The 22415-nt window shown below is 32.1% G+C and overlaps 1 protein-coding gene across 5 annotated transcripts; it reads left to right on the top strand.

The window, feature by feature from the left end:
* The first annotated feature begins 882 nt into the window (after positions 1-882).
* Positions 883-20556, top strand: LOC114712829 (uncharacterized). Of its 5 annotated transcripts, none has more exons than XR_003737284.1 (3): positions 883-1029; positions 1150-1294; positions 8233-8414. XR_003737284.1 is itself a non-coding variant. In XM_028897381.1 (3 exons), the coding sequence occupies exons 1-3, from the start codon at positions 897-899 to the stop codon at positions 20337-20339; spliced, it is 366 nt and encodes a 121-aa protein (XP_028753214.1). In that variant the 5' UTR covers positions 883-896; the 3' UTR covers positions 20340-20556. The 5 variants fall into 5 exon arrangements, 4 of the variants coding, with proteins under 4 accessions (XP_028753214.1, XP_028753217.1, XP_028753216.1 ...); XM_028897381.1 differs by lacking the exon at positions 8233-8414 and adding an exon at positions 20186-20556 and having other exon boundaries at positions 1150-1228; XM_028897384.1 differs by lacking the exon at positions 8233-8414 and adding an exon at positions 20186-20556 and having other exon boundaries at positions 1150-1240.
* The last annotated feature ends 1859 nt before the right edge of the window (positions 20557-22415 follow it).

Raw genomic sequence — 22415 nt, 5'->3', positions numbered from 1 at the left:
ATTTCCTTTTATCATAGATTGTAATATGTAGTTACAAGAAAACCTATTACAAATGCTCTGTATCGATGTATCATCTTAATTATTATGACACTTCTTTATTTATATTCCTTTTATTAATATTATACCTTATATTCTCACACCAATTAGTACTTACTTTAATAATTAACAAATTGTTTTAAGGCATGTTTATTCAATTTTATCAAACAATATCATCCTATTTCTTGTTTATAATCTTCATGAAAATACATAATTTTCTGTTTACAACAATATAATTCACCTTCTCCAAAAATATTTTTACTCTTATATTTCATGAATATATATATACATGTGGTGACAATTAATTAATTAATTATATTAAACATCAGAGGTAGTATGTTATTACAAAAACTAGTTGTGAAAAAATATTATGGGATTTCATATTTAAAATCTTTAAAGAAAATTAATATTTTTCTGTTAGCAAAAAAGATTCATTTTTCTATAAACATTTAATATTATGTTTTATAAATATATATACACATATTAATTATTTATTAATTATATTATCTTATATATTATTACTTATGTTAGTAAAAATTATTTCATTAACAATTTTATTTCTTCAAATCAAAATATATTATAAAATCTATTCTTTATATAATTATCATATTAACTTATATCCTTTTTGGTAATTTCTACGTGTAAAAAGTACTTGTTGTAATAACTATCCAAACACTCTCACTTCTCAGAATCACTTCTTCACAAAATCTATTCTGTTCGGAATCTATTCTCCAAACCATAGTTTGGTTTCATCCAAACACCCTTAAAGTCCCTTATCCTTTATCCCGTTTCTCAGCCTTCACTGTAAAAATCTCTTCTTCCACCCCGACTCTTTGTCATGGGTTCCTTCATCTTCTTCAATGTCCCTCCTCTTCGGTGATGAATCAATCTTCTTCATCTTCACAGCCTCCTTTATTTACAAGTTGCGGCGACGGGAAGGGAGTGATGAAAGGAAGAACTTGCACAAACATTCTTCCTTTTCTCGTCATCACAGTAAAAGCTTCTTCTTCTGCCCCCGGCTCTCCGTCATCGGTTCATTCATCTTTTTCAGTGGCCTTCGTCTTCGACGATGAATCAGTCTTTTTCATTTTCATAGCCTCCTTTTTTTTGCAGGTCGCGGCGATTGGAAGGGAGTGTCAGGGGCGAAAAACTTCACAAATATTCTTCCTTTTCTCGTCATCGATGCGAAAGCGCGAGTTTATTGGTCAACTCCTCATTTCATTGTTCCTACCTCTTGTCTTCTACTCTATATGTGTCGGTATGTTCGAATATTCTCCTTTCTTCTACTGAAATGTTTAGTAATGTTCAAGCTTCTTCCTTTTCCCTTGTGTGTGGCATGATACTTGGCTAGCGCTGCCCTTTTTTCAAAAGAAACTTATATATTTTTTCTTTTCCATATCTGCAGAGCATACACTTGGTTTTTGTTCTGCTGACTGTTGGGGCTTTCTCTTAGACGATGTCGTAGCAATGATTCATTTCTAGAAGCATAGTGATTATCTGGCCACTGGAGACTAAGGAGGGTGTCCTGTGATAATTTAAAGAGATAATAGCGACATCGTGAGTACTTATTTTTTTCCCTTTCAGATTTCATTTTCATTTATTCGTGATCTTATATTGGAATCCAAGTGACCATTTGACTCCTGTCGTTCGTGTAAATATTGCACTAGAGCTAAAACTTTAGATGTGCTCATCACAATGCGTCTGATTGTGATATTCCGTGTCCTTTTCTATTTATTGAATCCTTTTCTACTAATTGAAGCTGAAACATTTGACCATGGTATATTGCATAAGTTTTTCTTATGAAGTATTATATGCTTCTTTGAGCTTCAATTATGGTAAACAGACTTTTGCAAACTTAGTTCAGCCAGTTGCTTCTATTCTTTCCTTTTTTTCTTTTATATGATGGGAATAAGAATATAGCGCTAATTAATAGCCCTACTTTTTAAGTTGAACCTGTCCTTGACAAGATACCAAAGCACATCTAAGATCCAGTAGTCAAAAGTTGAATACCGTCTATCTCCAATTCTCTTAATTACAATTTATTTGCAACCCCAAGGCATGGTTGGTTTGTGTTTTGTCCACATTTCAAGCTTTAAATGCTTTTGTCTGAGGGAGTGTGCTAGATATTATAGCAAAATTTGTTCATGGCCCTTGGTTATTTCCATCCTTGATTTAATCAATATCATCACCACTAGCCTTATATCCAATTTAACGCCTTCTCTTTTTTTATTGCCATGGCCACGTATTCAAATGCATATTGCCTGTTTCATGTGTGAGTGAATTCATGAATCAACATATTTGATATTCTGTTTTTACCTCTCTTAATTTTTCCCCTAAAAAATTATGTTTACTCTATACAGCACAGCAGTCAGATTTTAAGTTTGGCTCTTTGAGTTGTTTGTCCATGTGAACTATCATTATTTACCAACCATATTATAGATGTTTTTACATTTGTTTTCTCGCACCTAAGAATTCTCTACTTTCCCTATGAATTGCTTTCTGAAGTGGCAGCTGGTAAAAAACAAAATTGTTGATTTTGACTCTGTTTGCAAAGTTATCTTATTTGTTATCCTATTTTGTTTCTTAAAAAATATTTCATGACATGGCAGGGGTTCCTCAGAAGTTACTGTTGATGCAGTGCCTGGATTAACTTAGCTTATGCATATGTGCGTGATGAGATAGAATTGTGGGTGTGCATTCTTTTAGTAAATGACTAGACGAAGGTAAGTTACCTCTGCAGCTATCAAGAAGCAATTGAGGATATTACCAAAAGGATGGGAGCTGGAATGGCCAAATTTATTTGCAAAGAGGTTCACCATGCATCTCTTTTGTTCTCCATATAGATTCTAGATATTTCATAGATATGCTAGCTTAGTTCCACTTGATTAATTCATCTCTTTGACAGGTAGGATATTATATTCATTTTACTATTCCCTTAAACCTGGCTAGAAGGATAAATATTAGTGTTTAGATTTAGAGGAGATTATTTTTTCCCAAAATTTTTTAGTTATCCCATCCCCGCTCATTTTGCTATTACCTCAGTTCACTGTGTCAACAGCTTCCTGGCTTTTCTCTTTTGCATACTTGCAGACTGCAATTCAAGTCCTCCTTTTCCTTTGTCAAATTTAACATCTCAGTTTCCGCCATGTCTTAAGGACATTGATCTTACTTCCGTTATTCTCCCATAACTGGCTCCCCTTGCATTTCCTGATGGTGTCCACTTCTGTTCTTTTCCTTAGCCTCTTTGCCTATATTTATTGTTGTGTGTTAAAGGATATTGTGACCATGGGTTGGGAAATCTCTGGTGAAATGCATGAGATCAAGTGAGGAAGAAATTGAGTGATCTTTTTTTTTTTTTTTTGTGATCAACAATCGCAATGTTAGTGGCGTATGAAAATCTTAGACTTGGTAATATGTAGAAAGTATTCTTTGCTGTCATTAATTAAAGTTTAATATTTTGTCTCTTTAATTTTAAATAATTTTTGGATGCACGCCTGGGTTAAGTGTTGTATATTGTTTTTAATATTGTAAAGTTTGATATTTGATGAATTAAAATCAAGGAATTTAAATGTTGAAGTCAAATTGTTATGTTAAGTCGTCTTAAAAAACTCTTTTTGGTGGAAATTTGAAACCTTTAAGGGAAAGAATTATGATGGCAAGATGAGGTTGTGTGGGATTTAATGTGGGCTGAAAAAGGTTATCTGCATTTTTAGTAAATCACTAAAGTTTATATATATATATATATATATATATATCATTTCTTCAACTTTGTGTTGATTGATTATATGTGATATATACTTCGACAAAGATTTTTTTTTTTTTGCAATTTTTTGATTATTGATATCTATTTTTATTTTGAAAATATAGATCTCTGTGATTATTTTTGCAAGATTTGAAATTTGAATCATATTTGTTATGGGGATGGAAATATCGCCTTAAATGCTGTCTTAAAATTAGTATTTTTGATAGTTCATAGTGAACAAATAAATAGGGGATTTGTGATGGTGAAGGTTAAAAATAATATACTAAATCAATCAAATGAAGATAATCAATGTTATGTAAGACAAAGCATGTAAGAAGAGATTAATTTCTTGTTGAAATGAATTAATGAAATGTTTTTAGCCTAAAATAATTTTTTTTGGCTTGAAGCCGATAAATTAATTTCTTAAATAAAATTAAAATAAAAGAAATTTAGATTAACCATCTTTCCGTGCATCGTGCTGGGAAGTGAATTCTAGTTTTAAAAATATCTCAATTTGTTAGGCTCGGCTCTTAAGTTGACGGGTTTAGTGTCGGCCTGCGGGCTTTTGGCTTGTTTAAAGGGAAAAAAAATTATTTTTCATATTTCTCATATTTTTTATCAAAAGAATGAAAATAAATCAATAAAATTATTATTTAAAGATATAAATATGAATAAAATTAAGTTCCAAATATAAAGTATCATCATATATAAATATTTATCAACATCCAAAAAATCTAAAACATCCATCGACAAGAAGACAACATCCAAAAGTTTCATCAATAATACAAATGTTTAATAGACAAGCATTATTATTAATTTTTTGAAATTTCATCATTACTATAATTAATTTATCTTTTTCATGAGTATGCTCTTCTTTCGTACCAAAATAAGTTTTTCTTCCTTAATTTTGCTTTTCAATTTTATAGTCTAGCTATTATTTTACTTTATTTTGACAAGTATTGTTATTAAAAATTATAAATTTCTAGTTCAAAATGCAGAATTACAAGTTATATAATTATAAAAATACTCTTTTATCAAATATATATAGTTTAAAAATATTAACACATATAACATAAATAGAATCATTATTAAAGTCCAAATTAACCTATTTTTAAAAATTTAACTAGACAAATTATTATTTAAAACCAAATAAATCAAACTATTCTATAAAATTTAATTTTAAAGTGATAATAATAACTAAATATTCGAAATATCACCAAAAAATTTAAAAAAATCAAAAAAATTATAAAAAGGCCTAAACGAGCTTGCTTGCTTATGCCCTTGGCTTTACAGGGCTAATCTTTTTAAACTTATTTCTCATTTGAAGGGAAAAATTCTAAGCCTTGTCCCCACTATTTTCAAGCCTAAATAGGCAGTCCGATGGGCTCTCCCATTTTCTCGGCTTTATCTATAAGCTCACACCACCATTACCTCTCCCTCCCTCCCTTTCTCTCTCACTCCCCCGTCTTTCTTTTGCGAGCTCACTTGCAATAGCATAATGGTTCCAAATTGTCACATCCCCAATTTTGGGTCTAAAAGTACCAGAATTAGCCTCAAATGGGTAGGCTACCAGACTTTTTTTAACAGCAGTCTTAGAGCTTCCCTGGAAGGACAGAGGGATTTACATGGACTAAGCCTTGTCCCTACAATTTTCAAGCCTAAACAAGCGGTCTGACGGGCTCCCCCATTTTCTCGGCTTTATCTATAAGCTCACACCACCATTACCTCTCCCTCCCTCCCTTTCTCTCTCACTCCCTCGTATTTCTTTTGCGAGCTCACTTGCAATAGCATAATGGTTCCAAATTGTCACATCCCCAATTTTGGGTCTAAAAGTACCAGAATTAGTCTCAAATGAGCAGGCTACCAGACTTTTTTTAGCAGCGGTCTTAGAGGTTCCCTGGAAGGACAAAGGGATTCACATGGACTAAATCACAAAAGGAAATTTTTTAGGACTGAGAAAAGAGAAAGTTAGAGACTCAAATGAAGTCTTAAGGCCCAAGAATGAGAAATAGAAATGAATATAGGCCAAAAGTTATGCTGGAAGCCTCAATAAGGTGAATTACATGGTTAAGCCAAACCAGGGACAAATCATAATTTTGTAAAGTTTTGGGCTGTAAGGGCAAAAGTGGCAATTACGCCAAAAATTCTAGAAAAATATTGAAAAATAGGAAATGGAGTGTTAAGGCCTGTGTGTGAAGTTCAAGGACCCAATATAAGGAGTTAAAGTAATTAAGGGCCAAAGGTTATGCTAAGAATCTTAGTAAGATGATTCTTGAGGTTAAACCTTAGTAAAGACTTAAAATACAAATTTGGAAAGTTTCAGGTCCAAAAAGGGTAGTGATGAAAAGTAGGCATAAATACTTTAAAAAAATTCCAAAAAATTTAGAATGAGGTCTAGAGGCCCATATAAAGTTAAAGATAATGAAAATACCCCCAGAAGGAATTGTGGAATTTCTAGGGTTTTGGCTAATTTTGAATATTAGTAAAAATTGAATTATTTAAAATACAGAGAGGTCTCAGATAATTGGACAAAAGTGGAAAAAAATACTTGAGAAATTATTACAAGTTTTAAAAATAATTCTGTCCCTAGAAAGCGAAGAGGTTAGCTTTAATAGAATTTAAAGTCTATTTATACATTATTAAAAAAAAGTCAAAGTCAACAATCTAGAGGTTGACTTTTGACTTAAGAAAAATTAGAAAAATTTCCTGTGATGAATAAACAATATTGGTACCCAGAGACAGATTCTTGAAGTTATGGATTGGTAGAAAGAATTTGGTTAAGTTCATTCTGAAATAAATATTATTAATTATTTTAATAGAAGAATAAGGAGAGAGCATCACTTCCTCTTTACACATGTTATATAATGCCATGTGGATTTATTTGAGACGAGAAAAGAGTGTCAGAAGATGTCCTAGTAGTACCGAAAAAGTTAGGACCTAAAAAAGCACTCAATATGGTGCCGAATAGCAAGATAGGTGGAGAAATGTTTAGGGACTTCATTTTGCACGAATTTGTTATTAATTTTTTTCCTTATTTTAATGCCAAAATGATGAAGGGACATCAAAGAGACAAGTGTAAGGTTAGATAAAAGAGACATGTGTACGGTTAGATGCAAGATATGTGTACGGTTAGATGCAAGACACGTGTACGGTTAGATTAAGGACATGTGACTTGATGATATAAGCATGATGTAAGTAAGATGAAGTAAGCATAATGTCATGAGGACAGCTGTTACCAAGAGACAAAGAAGGGAAATGAACGGTCAAGATTGAGCCACCTATTTACAAGATCAAGGGCCAAGATTCAATCTTGTTTTCTATATATATCCCTCCCCTCCCCTCACATCATCCTAGGTGTATAGAAACCATGGAGAAACTCTTGCAAAATGAATTTTAAAGAGAGAAAGAAGAAGGGAAGAGAAAGAGCAAGTGATCCTATGCAAGTTCAGGCTCTAAAACAAGGTATGTTCATAGTTTTTGATGTGGTTTTCACTACCATTGTTATTGTTAAGTTGGTTATGAATTTTGATGCTTTTTAGGAGCTTGAAACCCTAAAGAGGACATGTTGCAAAAACTTTATAAAATTAGGAAAAGATGAAATTGATGTTAGATCTATGTTTAAGGGATAGTATGGAGGATTCAAGTAGCTCTAGCTTTGTATTAATTGAATTTCATGACTTTGAAACCAAAGCGGATGTCGTGGCTTGACCCATTCTTGTGGTTAGGATGTGATTTTGTTGATTGTTCCAATGGATTTATAATGGAAAATTGTGTAGGAGCAAGATGAAAGAATGAAGTCGGAAGCATTGAAATCAAAGCTAAAATTTAGGTGACATATTTCAGTTTTGGTCTAGAACCAGGGGAAGGAGGTGGATTTTAATGAATCTAAGCTCACATTTAGATTTCTCAGACAAAATTGTGTAGGATTGGCCTAAGGGAACAAATTTTACAAAGCTACAACACTAAATTATAAATTAAGGAAAAGAGATTAAATTTAAGGACATAAGTCTTCCACATTGTGAAGTTCTTGGTCCTAGTGAGTAATGTGACCCTCGTGGCTATGATCAGGACCTTGAGACATCTAAGAGAAGGTTTGGAGGTGGTCAACTAAAAGCTAGATGGTTGGGAAGCTTAGGAAGCAAGTTGAAGGACAAGAGAAAACTTATGGTGCAAGATAGTGAATTTACCCCTGTGCTTGATGTGGTATGCTTATGTGTTGGTTTGTATATGTTGACTATATGATGTTGTGACATGATGATTGTTGCTGGAAATTCTATGCTTAATATGTTTTCAGGGTCATGTATTTTTATACCAAGCATAAAGCATGATGGCATGTTACTAGTTAACTTAAGTCTATGAAAAATTACATACTATACATTAGTATTCATCTTGTACATATATGCGGTAATGTTTGCGACTGAGATTCCCATGAGTCTCACCCCTCCCTTAACCAGCCATTTAGGTCAAGCATAATGGGCAATAGTTGCGTGAAGAGAAGCCAAGAGATTGATGCAAAGAAGTGGAGAATTGTTGGTATTACTATGTGATACTTAAATTCTTTAGTTATGTAATAATAATGGAATATGCCAATTTATGTAATTTAGTTGTATATGACATTGGCGGCATGTAAGAATGAGTATGGGATGTAATGAGAATGCATGAGACTAAATTATGCATGCTTGGATTCTTAAAAGAATTGAAGTAAGAATTGTATAAGGGATAAAACGTATATCCTCTAACAGACAGCTTCCAGCTCTAATTTGACCTATCAAATGAATCAATTAAGCCATGAGTTTTGGCAAGAATATGGTACACATCCCAAGCTTTAAAATGAGAGGTAGGTTACCTCAATTGGATGTGTACACAAGAAGATATAAATTCTCAAAGTTGAGGCAGGAAATCTGAAAGTTTCAGAATTTACTAATGCACAGTAATGTTTACGGATTAAACTATACAAATTGGTAAGGAATAAGTCAATTTTGATATTTTTTTCTTAAAGAGCATTAAAAGAGCTTCAAGTAGAAATTTAGAACACCTCCATATGATTTTTGTAATTGGACTAAAAATCTGAAATTTAACTAGTGAACAGTAACCTGAGAACCAATTGTAAATTTTCAATCTACGGGCTTATTTCACACGGATCACTTGAACTGTTACGCTTCCAAATGCGTACTTTGAGAGGTTACAGGAAAGATGTTTCACAAATGGTTCAGATTAGGCATGGTTTAGGTTTATTTCTTTTGATTCCTCTTATTCTTCCTTTAGTTCTACGTCTAGTTCGAGATGCTGTGATTTAAACCTAGCAGTGTGTCTCAGATATGGCAAAATAGTGGTCAGATTTAGAGATGTGGTTCAAATTTGCACCAAAAGGCAAAAGCTATGCATCACATATCCTTAAGACCTCCAATGGTGGCTATGAGGGAAGAAGAACATGATATTTTTTAGGGTTTAAGTAAAAAAAAAAAAAAATTTCTCTTCGACCGTGGCTAAATTTTTTTCTCCATAAATACTGGGTAAGAGTCCAAGTTATTAAACCAGTCCAACTCTTTGCCACATCAACATATTTTAATAGAATTTCTAACACCATTAATTCAGATTCAACAGAAGGACTAACTGGCATAACTGTATAAACTAAAAGAACCTAATAAAGAAAAAAAGCCTAAGAACCTAATTCAATACTAGATGAAAATATAGGGACCCCCTAAAATTAAGTTTTCCAAATATATTTTTGCTAAGTAATTTAATTGTAAATTATTTTGATTGTAATAACGTTATTTTGAGTGTTTTTTGTCACATTTCTTTTATTACCTCATTATATAATAATTGGAATCATTTGAAATCATTTCCCAAGACTTAAAGGTGAAAAACTCCTATATTTTAAAAATTTGTCTTGGGTTATTATTCATCCATCACTGAAATTTTGGCAAACTTTGAAAATGTATAACTAATTATTATTAAAAAAATTAAAATGGGGTGGTTCTAATTTCTATTTGAAGCTTGCCATGAGTTCTTTAAGGAAAAAATATTGATTGGCATCATATCTATCCAAAACAGAGCTAGAAAATTCATCAAATTGTACTATTTATATGGTCAATTTTTAATTTTTTAGTATTTTAGCCCAACTTTGGAAGGGCGTAACTCTTAGTACAAAATTCCAATTTTGGTGATCTACCACTTGCTTTAAAGCTAAAAATGAGATCTATAAGTTTGTAAAATCTTAGGTCCAAATTCAATCATTTGCTTATTATTTTATGTATCACAAAATGGCCTTTGTTTACAGTATTTTTATCCCCTAAATCAAGATTTCTTAAACTTTCTTTCTTCTTTTCCTTGCCAAACCATTTGGCCATATCAAGATCATTATTCATGCACCACAATGCACACGATATAGACATAGGTTTAAGTCAACATCATTCAAGAGTCATTACAACATTATAATAAAATCCTCCAAAATTACAACATAATATTAATACATGTTCATAAAGGCCACATAAGCTCCTTAGCCCAACACTATTTCTTTGCCCTTGTCCATGCTTGATCTACTCCCTATTTGATACATAATTTAACATAGGAGGGAATGAGATTACATAGAAGTCTCATAGCAATGATTTATAATTATCATGTTAATCAAGCGATGCATAATACATCATGCCAAAACACCTTAAAACATATTCAAATCACATATCATGCGTTATGCTATTCATTAAAACCATCACATAATTATCTTAATATACCATTATGCAATTGGCTAAAGCACATCAAGCACCATAAATCAATCATTCCATAGCATAATTCAATCAACACAAAATAACCAACATGAATACATTAAGCAAGCAAGAAAAACAATCAAATTATAGATTCAATGCTACCTCTTAACCCTTGGTATAATTTAGCCTCCTTAAGGGAATTATGCTCTCCTTGATTTTCCTCCACAAAACCTATCAATTCAAGTGTAATTGCAAGCCACATTAACAATCTTCAAGCTTGAACACAAAACTTGACCTTAAACTTACTTAATTTCCCCCTTTTTTTAATTTTTAACATAATTATTTCTCCTTTGATTTCAATAACCTCTTGACTCATTCCTATATAATTTTTTATGTAGAATTCAAATATCTAATCAGATTTATGAAAATCAAATTCCTTCGCTCTCATTCTGTTTTAGTCGAATTGGGATATATATGTTTCAAAAATTTTATTTTTGATTCCAATGATTTTAAACACTTCCCTTTAGTGTTTCCCTACACAAAAACATATTTTAAATTCATTGGAATCATCAAAACATATCAAAACAAACTCCTACACCAAAAATTCCCCTTGGCTGAATTGATACATATTGAACCTTAAGTTGGTTTTCTTCCAAAAATCAATCAAACACCACTTAAACATGCTTATTCCACTTCATATTTAAGGTTTCTATCCTTCCCTGATATACAAGCATGTTGGCCAAAATGTGATAGCATTTTCCCCTTGAATTTTAATTCAAATACCTAACCAAAACAAGCTTTAATATTAAGCATAGACATACCTTGGTGAATTCTTGACTAAAACTTGATGATTTCTTGTCCAAATGTATTTATCAAGTTCAGTTTTGGAGCTCAAGAAAATGTTTTGGCAGACCTCCCCTTGTTTTGCTAATTTTCTACCTATTTTAGGGTATTTTAGAGGGGAGATTTATAGGCAAAATAATCTGCCCCTTCCCCCTCCATTTGGCATGAAAATGTGCTACCTAAGAGGGGCACTTGGCTGCCATCAAGTGTTGAAAATATCCAGATCATGCCATGTGTACAAGCCCTAGAATATTCCAAGATGTTTGTGTGAAAATTGGATTTAATTTCAATTTAATTGAGGGACCAAATCTTGCACAAAATTGGGCCTTCTCCTGGCCCAATGTGGGGCCCAATAAGGGTTTTGGATGTCCAAAAAAGATGACTCACAAATCAGATCACAATCCAAAACCATCTTAAAGTTTTATCAGTTACTATTCACTTGTAACTTTTTATAATTTTTATAGATCTTCAAAAATTCATTTCTCTCAATAAAAAAAAATCTTAATTTAATATAAAAATATGATCTAAAAATTTTCAGGATTTTTCTCCACCTCTAGATATTTATTTTAATTTTTTCCCGAATAGGCTTTTATCGATAAGACTGCAGGGAATAAATTTTTTAAAATTAATTCCTATGCCTCCAAAACTTGAAATTTTTTTTATAAATTTAAAAAAAATATTTAGATAACTAATCCACATTTTTCATAGAATTATTGAGGTATTTAACTATTTAAAATAATTATTTTTCTCTAATTTTTTTACTATTTTTCTAAAAAACTTTCATTTTTGGAAAATTCCGTAACAAGTTATTTTCAAGCTAATTTCACCTTTCGGGCCTCATTTGAGATTTCAAAACCTCTAAGTCACATTTTTACTATTTTTTTGAGAATTTTCTAAAATTTTTTGAAATTTTCCGTTTTGCCCTTCCTAGATTGATATTTTCAAAACTGCTAGCCCGAACCTTATCAGGATTTCATATCAAAAGTTGTTTCATCTCTCCATTTTCTTTTTATATTAGCCATCATCCCAATTTTTAACTCCCTATATCCAGATGAAATTTTTCAAGATGTGACATTTTTTCATTGTGATATTTAATTTAATTTTAACATATTTTTTATATATAAGTAAGGGTATTTTATTCGTTTTGGTATTTGCTCATTTTCTCTTTTTCTCTTTTCTCTTGTCCATCGAAACATAAAAGGTGATAATATTTTTCTCTAGTTTTCTTTTCTCTCTATTTTCTTTCTTCCCATTTTTTTTCTCTCGACTTTTCTTCCCATCCAAACAAAGCATGAAAGCTACAAATATTATTGGTTGAATCTAAATTGAATTCGAATTTTAGGCTGAATTCAGAGTAAAGCTCAATTCATATCAAAGTTGGCTAGAAAGCACTGTATGGAAGTTTAAGGTTTAAACATTAAAGTTAGGGAAAATTACACATAGGTCCCACATAAGACAATTAATTCATAAAAGTCCTAGAAATTCCAAAATGATTCTTAAGTCCCGAGGGACCTGTGTGTAATAAATTAAAATTATGAAATTACCTATTTACCCCTATTAATTTTATTGTAGTAATTTATTTACAACCTCAACAGTGACTGTTGACAACCCGAGGAGAAGTGGTTAACAATCTCGACAGTGCCCCTGACAACTCACTCTGTGGGATACCAAGGGTATTGCCGAGATTGTTAACCACTTCTCCTTGGGTTGTCAACAACCACTGTTGAGGTTGTAAATGAATGGGAGTAAATAGGTAATTTCACAATTACAATTTATTACACATAGGTTCCTGAGGACTTGGGAGTTATTTTGGGATTTCAAGGGACTTTTTGTGAATTAATTATCTTGTGTGGGACCTGAGTGTAATTTTCCCTTAAAGTTACGCGTTACTCAACTTGTGTTGATTTTAATATTCTTTTGTTAAGGATTTTATCATTGACAAAGTACCTTAATTAAATAATTTGACCTTGATAACAAGGTGATTCAACCAAATACTCTAATTGAAAATCATCCAAGTTTTTCCAAACTTAGTGTCCCTCTTTTCCCTTTACCAGTCCTGCATCAATTGGCATTAGAGCAGGTTTTCGCCTCTCTTCTGTTGCATCTAATACAAAGTTTTATAGTTGTTAGCTAGACATACCCTAAACTCTAAAGTTTTATATCAACTAGCACTATCGTCACTATTTACCGTGCTACTTAATTGCAAATATGGGTTTTAGAGATCTCCATATAGAAAGTTTCCATGTGAATATGGTACTCCAAGTTGAAATAAAATTCAACAAAGGTCAAATTCCAAGTTAGTTAGCGATAGAGAATAGGATATGAAATAATTATGATTTAATTAGATATCTAGAATATCCATTAGGGATCTAAATAAGGATATGTATCCATCATTAATTGTCTTTTTATATTTTGCAATTATCTTTATTGTCTTTGATTATGATTGTGTTTTGATTTAGGATTTTATTTTATATTTTTAGAAGCTTTATAAAAAGGACTAGGCTTTTCATTTGTATTTAACTTTTATGATTGAATGAGAATGGATATTTCCTAGTCTTTTCTCTCCTCTTGTCTCTCCTTCCCTTTCCTCTTCCCACTCTATTCTTTGTTCTCTTCTATCCCATTCTTCATATCTCACTTAGCTTTTCCCCTTCTTCTCCCCTGTCCCTCTTTTCCCCTTACCAATCTGCATCAATTGGTATTAGAGCTAGGTTTTTGCCTCTCTTCTGTTGCATCTAATACAAAGTTCTATAGTTGTAGCTAGACACACCCTAAACTCTAAAGTCTTTATATCAACTAGCGCTATTGTCTTTACTTACCATGCTACTTAATTGCAAATATGGGTTTTAGAGGATGTCCATATAGAAAATTTCCATGTGAATATGGTACTCTATCTTGATATGTTCAACATCGACAAAGTTATTAAGCTCCCAATGGTATAAAGATGATGAGTATTGGTATAAGTTCACCAACGGTCAATAATACATATATGTTTATCATAATCATTACAAGTATGGTGCTTAAAGCTATAAGAAAGCATATCATAGGCGATATAAAGGTCCTACTTACTGTGGTTACACTAAGCAACAACAAGATGAGCATCTTTACAGCTATCAATATGCATATGACTAACATGAGCACACCAGTGGTCATCAATACAAGTATGCTAACTGCAGCTAATATAAGGAAGAAGTGTTTTCAAACTGATAACCCCAAGTTCTTCTCGGTTGTAGTTGAAAAAGACTATAGGGTAACTGAAAGACATCATAAAGCTCTAGGGCATTTTCTTAATCAAATCAAGTAATGGAATATTAACATCAAGTTTGCTAAACATTTCAAAAATCTCATCATTGTCTTTCTTTTCCACAATTTTCTTACTCATGAGATAAAAATGATGAAAAGGTAAGTCAGTAATGTTTACCTTATCACTTTTAGAGCTGGAAGGTGATCCTTTCTCCATCGACCCCTTCTTGATATCTTCAAACTCCTCTTTCTCATGAACCAATAGTTGCTTAAGTAATTGCTCCAAGAGCCTTTTCTTCTTAGCACTTTCAAATTGAATGGAGGTTTCTTGGTTAGTCTTAGAGGTGTCTAGAGTGGTTTTAGAAGAAAGAGACTCAACTTCTATCTCTTTATCAACAAATTCTTCTCCTCTTTATCATCTTCAATTGCACTTGCTTAGCACTAATTTCCTTGCCACTTCTTAGTGTGATTGCATTCAGAGATTTAGGATTCATCACCATATTGGAAATCATTGAACCACTAGCCTTAGCTTGCTACTTTCGCATTCTATTCAATAGCTTAGTGACATAAGAAGTCAAATTGGAAGTCTTAGCCTCCCATTGCTCCATCCTATTCTCTATGGCTGTAAATCTTACTTGGACTTAGCTTCAGACTCAAATATATACTCAATCATTGCATAAATGCCTTAACCATCTAAGAGAACCACTTATCATCCTTAGAGTGTGTTTCTTGTGGAGTAGACATAGCTCTAGAGGATTCTCCTTCTAGTCCTCCATAGTAGGATTACCCTTGGCTAACCTTGTTCTCTTGAAGTCCTTCTTGAGCATTGCCTTTTGTCACCTCGTCTCTATCAAAACTTTGGATTAGCTTTGCACCCTATATGTATTTGAGTATAGATTTCATTTTTGACATTGATTGGCCCTTGTCATATCCTATTAATTTTAACCTAGAATTGACCGAGGGCTAGGTATTGTAGTAGAGGCATAGATGGCACAACTTTTGAAGTAAAACCAAGCAAGACCGGACTGTCGTTTATGAAATATCCAGTCAAGAAAGTGCAGCATTAGAAAGTATATCCAAAATACCTAAAAATTCTTAGAAAATAAAGAAAAATAGAATAAAGGGTTTAGACTAGTATTTGAGGCCTAAAAAGTGAAAACAAGCTGGAAATAATTTATCAAAGAATTATTTCTAATTATTGGTATTTTTGGCTAAATAGGAAAAATTAGCCAATATCAATTATTTTAAATACATAAAGGCCTTAATAAATGAAGAAAAAAATGAGAAAAATTATTTGAAATTTATTAGTGACTGAAAATTATTCATGACCTCTGAAAGTACAGATGTTAACTTTAAAAATATTTAATGTTGAGTTATATTGGTAGGAGGTCGATTTTAGAGAAATTTGAATAGAGTTATATGTTGGCTTTTAATATGAGAAAAATTAGGAGACTTCCTCTTATTAGAAATTTATTGGCATGAAGAAATAAATTTTTGAACCACTGGATTGGATAGGATTTAAGAAAAATTTAACAGATTCGGTGTGGCTATTCAGTGGAATGACCTAAAGTATGGTAGAGCAATTTTTCTTCCTCATTTTCTACCAGTTTTGGCGCCATTTTATGAACAGAGGACATAGTTGAAATTTTTCAAATTTTTGAAGGACATGCCTAGAAGAATGAATTATGTAATGAAATAATATATCTTTAAACACATGTTTTTCTAGAAGGAAGACACTTTATAAGGCAAATGGTATGATCTTAGGGTTTAAAAGACACATAGCATGATCTTGATTTGGAATAGCCTGATTTGTAATTTTTAATTAGGTTTTTATCACATGTTTAGACACTTGGCTCCATCTTGACAAAGATGATATAAAATTTTCAAGTTTCCTAGGGCAAAACAAGGCAAACTAAGGGTAAAAATTTACCTATAAATACCCACCGATAACATATATTTTGGCCATATTGAAAAACCTAAAGGGGGAATGTTTTTCTCTTGAATTTAAGAGAGAGAAAGAGAGAAAAGGAAGAATAGAAACATCAAGAGAGGTTAGCTAAGCTTAAGCAAGCAATCGAGGTACGTTTAAGCTTTCATTGAGGGCTTAATTATATTGATTAGTGGTTGATTGGAATTTAATCTTATTGGGATTTAGGGATTGAAACCTTAGGGAATTATGTTACCTTAATTGTTATTTGATTTGATAAGAATGATTATATAATGGCTTAAGGATTAAAGGATAGAAAATTGTTGGAAACATGTGTTATTGCATGAATTATGAAAGAATTTCAAGCCACCATGATCGATGATATCTCTCGATCAAGCATAAAACATTAGGCTAGGGTTTCCTTCAAGTTAATTTAATGCTTTCAATAGGTTTAGGAAGTGAATGAGAACATGCATTTGGAAGTATTAAACTTAAAAATAAAATTTTTGAGTTTCAAGGGGGAACTTCTCGGCCAGATTAAGGACTAAGGGAAGGAATTAGATTTTGATAAATCAAAGTTTAAACATGGATTCAACATAAAAAATCATGTAGGAAAAGCATGTGAAAGATAAGTTAAGAAAGATGGAACAAAAACCCTAAAATCAAAGATAAGGTTAGAGTTTATGTTAGGTTAAGGCATTAATGTTGTTTGAGTTGAGATTTAGAATGTCTTTATTGTATGATTGATAGCCATTGTTCTAAGGCCAAGAAACTTCAAGATCAAGGGAAGGAAGGCATAAGGCTAGACTTGGATTAAGGTAGCATGGACTTATAATTTTAATGTTAACTTATATTGGTTTTTACTTTGTGTTTCTATGCCATGATGTGGTTAAGCTAGCTATATGATAAAATGTTTAACTTCTTGCATTATTTGCCTTGGCTTATGCATAATTGAGTTATCAAATGGAATGATTATGAGCTCTCTTTCTATGGCACAATGATGGCATGAATGAAAGTATGAGAATGATGTTGCATGTAGCGTAACATACCCTGCATGTTTTATATTATTCTTGTTTGTTCTATGTCTCACTTTTTTATACAACAACAACCCTAGGTGCTAGACTATCAAGGGAGAAAAGGAAAGATAAGATGAAATAAGAAAAGAATACTTGATATATTATGTTAATGATTATGTAATGTAATTATTGACTTCTGATTAATATTAGTGGTTTGTATAACTTAGAGGATTTCTTGGAAGGGACTATGTTTCCATAAGTTAAGAAGTTATGTCATGCATGATTATGGGTTGGTGTGATTGGAAAAGGATAAAATTGCATGATCATGGTTTAATGACGTGAAAATGAAGTATTAGAAGGGATAAAAATGCTTGGAAAACCATGAATTTGGCTATGTGACTTTTTAATTGAAATATTTGAATTTGGCCATGAAACATCGTAGGCTTAAATTTAATATTTTAGACTTTAACTAGAGTGATAGATCACTAAATTTGGAGTTGTGAGCTAAAAGTTATGGATTTGTGAAGTTATGGGAAAAAAACATTGGAAATTAAAAATTTATCAGTTTGAATAGTACTTTTTGCACATTAAATGGAGCATGAATGGTAAAGAAAATGAACCAATGATTATTTTTTCTATGTAGACAAATGAAAGAGCTTCAATCAAAACTTGAAATCATCTCATTTTGATTTTTTTAGAATTAGTTATGAATTTTTGAAATTGGCCAAATTTGTAGGGTTACTGGATAAATAGTAACCCGGGAAACTAATTTTTTCAAAGTTGAATTTCCTAAGCTTAAGACCACCCAATACAGTTCTAATGGATATTTTGGATTCACTTGTGTCTAAAATGATGGTCTTACATTTTTGTATCAGAGTAAAGGTTCTGACTCTGTGTGCTATGTTTGATTGTATGTTATGGATGTTATATTAGTTATACATGATGAGATTTGTAGGAAATAGAATAATGGCTTGTATAAAGGGAGATCAATCTGAATAAACTATTATCCAAAGGCTTCTTAGCCCCTCATTTCTTGCATGCTATCATCCAGTAATGGAAGACCCTGATGATTCTACTTTTGCTCTAGGATATTACACATTGCTCCATGAGATAGATGATATCTATTCAGAGGTGGAATCCAATGACGTGAATTTTATAAACCTAGATGATAATGCAGAGAGTGTCCTAGTACCATAGACTAATTAGGTCAGACCTAGCGATACATTGCTATTACTAATAAAGATGAAATTTCCAACTTACGATGCATTGTTAGAGACCGGACCTAGTAGAACGGTGCTATTACCAATAAAGATAGAATTTCCAACTTAGGGTGTACTGTTAGAGGAGTTCTAGTACCGAGCCGTGCATATAAAAAGGGATGAGAATCAAGTAGCCTAAGTATAAGCTCAGCAACTCCAATAGACATGGTAGCAATGATTTGAGGATGAATAGAAGAGAATAATCAGTAGAAAATGGAAGGATTGGGGTAGAAATGATGGATTGATGAAGGAGAATGGTAGAAAGGTAAAGAGGAATGAAGTTGGGAGAGTTTGGACGGAGAAAATGAAGTCTAGATCAATAAAATGAGGTTTCTGGCACATGTTATGGAATTTAAATGCAAATCCTGATCCTTTCACTGTGGCAACGGCAATATTTCACCACGGCGAAGCCAAAACAACGCCATTTGGATTAGTGAGTTCTGAGCTTCTAGCTGAGTAGGTTCGCGCGGCGAACTCTAATCTTCATCATGATTAAGTGAGGCAGAATCACTTCTTCCTTGATTTCTTTAGCCTTTGATCACCTACAATATTCACATTAAGTTTATAGTTATCTAATTTAAGGTATGTAAGATACATAAGAGCCAATACATGAATAAAACTCAAGAATTATCACATAAAAGTATATAATTGACTCTTATACCCTTGATGTACAAAACCTCTAATTCAACCCAAATTACACAATTAAAAGCTATAAAAGCATAAGTTTGGACTAGCAAATACAGGTTAAATGTGAGACTTGTCAACTTACCACACTTGGCTTTTGTACTATTGGGCAAATTAAAACATTTCAATATAAAACAAGAGGTAGGAATAAATGAGTCATGTAGGCATCAAGAATCACATTTGGTAATTACAATTTCATACTCGTATCCAATCCATACTCACATCATATGCTAAAAGAAATAAACAAGTGATGCAAAGACTAACCAAAATGAATACTCAAAGGAACCTCTCAAGGGTAAGTGTTTCACTCTTACTTCTCAGAGGGTAATATCACTCAATATCCACTTAACCATCCTCTATTATATGCTTGTAATGGTTCTAAGCTCTCTACCACTAGTAGCAACGGTGTAAAAGATCACTAGGACTTTTATTAGGTTTTAGTGTTAGAAAGGTAATTGAATGGATGGGTAAATGTATGAATATAATGGAAAGAAGATATGAATAGTGGATATGAAAATGAACCCAAATGCTCGCATGTAATTGAATATGTAAAAATATGGATGACACTCAATGGAGTTCAATTATTCCTCATAATACCCATTGTTTATTCTTTTTTTTTTCTATCATATTTTTTTTTCATTTTTCATCTTTTCTTCTTTCTTTTTTTTCCCTCTTTTTTTCTTTTTATAAAATATTTTTTTTACTTTCATTTCTTTGTCTGTTCTCAGAAAGGTTCGCCGCGGTGCTCTCACACTTTTGCTGCGACAAAGTATGATAGAAGCAATCAATATATTCAATCCATCTATTTCACCGTGGCGCTCAGCTAACTTCGCCATAGCGAAAGTACGCAGAAAGCTCAAACTTGGGATTTCTACAATATGAGGAACCTTTGACGAAGGATTCCCAACAAAAGTGCAGTAAAGCACAACTCGGGTATTATGAGGAAAAAATATGACTAATTTAAACTTTTTTAGTCGCCTTGGGTTAAATAAAAAATAAAACCAAATTATGCAATAAAGCACAATTCGAATCGTGTCTCTTGAGGAACTTTTTATTAATTCCTAAGTTAACTAAGTGACAAAAGAATTAAAAAGGAGGGGTTTGAAAAAGGATTTTTCTTTAAATAAGACTAATTATGAAAATAAAGAAATAATTATAAAATACTTTTTATATTTTTAATAGAAAGATAATGGAAAATGCAAAATTGGATTTTTAGAAAATCAGTTATGAGAATGCTTATGAGAAATGGAATATAGCTATCCTTGCTTAATAAAAATATGGGAGTAAAATAATGCACCAAGTTAAAAAAGCAACCCCAAACACAATTTGGATCAAATAAACTTAACATTTTACTACCCTAAATGCTAGATAGTAATCAAATTATTAAGCCACCTTTGAAAATCACTTGATGTGCAATTTAAATTGAATTAATAAAACTTGTTTCTCTCAAAGAATGCTCATGGAAACACTTAATTGCAATAATCTCAATCATAAAATCTAACAACATGCTAGATAAAATAACTTCAATGAATGCAAAGGAAATATATATATATATATAAAAATTCAAATCCCAAGTAATATAACTCAAATTAAATTGCAAAAATCCAATTGACAGAAATTATAACGCATAATCTCAGTCTCCAAATCAAATAAAAATAATTCCTAGCACAGAAAAAATCCAATGAAGTCCAAGAGAAAATTAATTAAAAAGATAAATACTCCCCTAGTTAAAGCTCCAAGTTCAAACTACTCCTCCATCTCCAAGAAGCACAATAGTTCTAGTGTCTCATAACTCTAGAAGAATCCACCATAAGTTTGAAGCAATGGGAATCCATGGAGGCTATGGTGAGAGAGTGGGTGGGGAAAATTTTCTGCAGGAAGAAACAAGTGATGGAGGCCGAAGGTGATGATGATGGTTATGGAAGAGGTGGGCGACGCGCCACTACTGGTGTGGCTGTGAGAACTGGTGTTGGGGGTGAGTATATGGCTATAAAGGATATAAAGGTGTGTGAGTGCGGTCTTGCATTGATATTGCGGCCTCATATACATATAGGGCAATTACATTGGCAGTGTGCACTATATGGCCTCCGTGTCTTGCAATTGATGGATTCAATATATTCTTTCAGTTCTAAATATAAGACCCGTATATATACTAGTATAAGGGTCTTATATTTAGGACCGAAAGAGTATATCCTAATATCTTTCCAAAATCCGTGTCTTCCATCTCTTGCGTCTTTTTCTTCTTCTTCTTCTTCTTTTAAATTTCTTTTCCTTTTGTTTCAGCTTTCCTTTTATGTTTATTTCCTTTTCTGAGACGTGCAAAAGATAAATTAAGATACTATCATAAAGCCTAAAATCAGTTATTTAAAAAGAGATAAAAATATGATAAGATTTTTTATTAAATCTCTCGTTTCATGTAATGAGCATTTATTTCAAAATATCCACAATCAATTTAAATTATCCCACTTTAATTGATAAATATCTCTAAAAAGATATTAATTAGCATGTTAAAATTAGGATTTATCATTGACCCATACTTTGAACCAAGTGAAAATTACCCATAATGATAACACACTACACCAAAACACATATGACAACCTGATCAATACAGTGAAAAATATCTGGCAACCCTCTAGAAATTTATATTTCTAATGCTATTTTTGGGTTATTTACTTAACAATCCCTAATAATCAGAGCGATAGTTGAAGAAGGATTCCCAACAAAAGTGCAGTTTTCCTCAAATCAGCCAGACAAGAAGGCTATTGATTTTCCAACTCTTTTAATTCTTGGCTTGCTTTTATTTGGCCATCCAACCCATGGTACTTGTCTTTCTTCACAGCCTCGTACTCTCCCATGAACCTTATGATATCCAATACACATTCCTTCTTTGCTTTTGAAGAGAAGACAGTTTGATTTCACAGTCTTCTAATTCTTTTTCTCTGTTGCTCTTCAATTCAG

Source organism: Neltuma alba, unplaced genomic scaffold, assembly GCF_004799145.2.
Source record: "Neltuma alba isolate B1F8T4 unplaced genomic scaffold, ASM479914v2 tig00011396_pilon, whole genome shotgun sequence".
Classification (NCBI taxonomy): domain Eukaryota; kingdom Viridiplantae; phylum Streptophyta; class Magnoliopsida; order Fabales; family Fabaceae; genus Neltuma; species Neltuma alba.
This window is presented reverse-complemented; position numbering and strand designations above follow the sequence as displayed.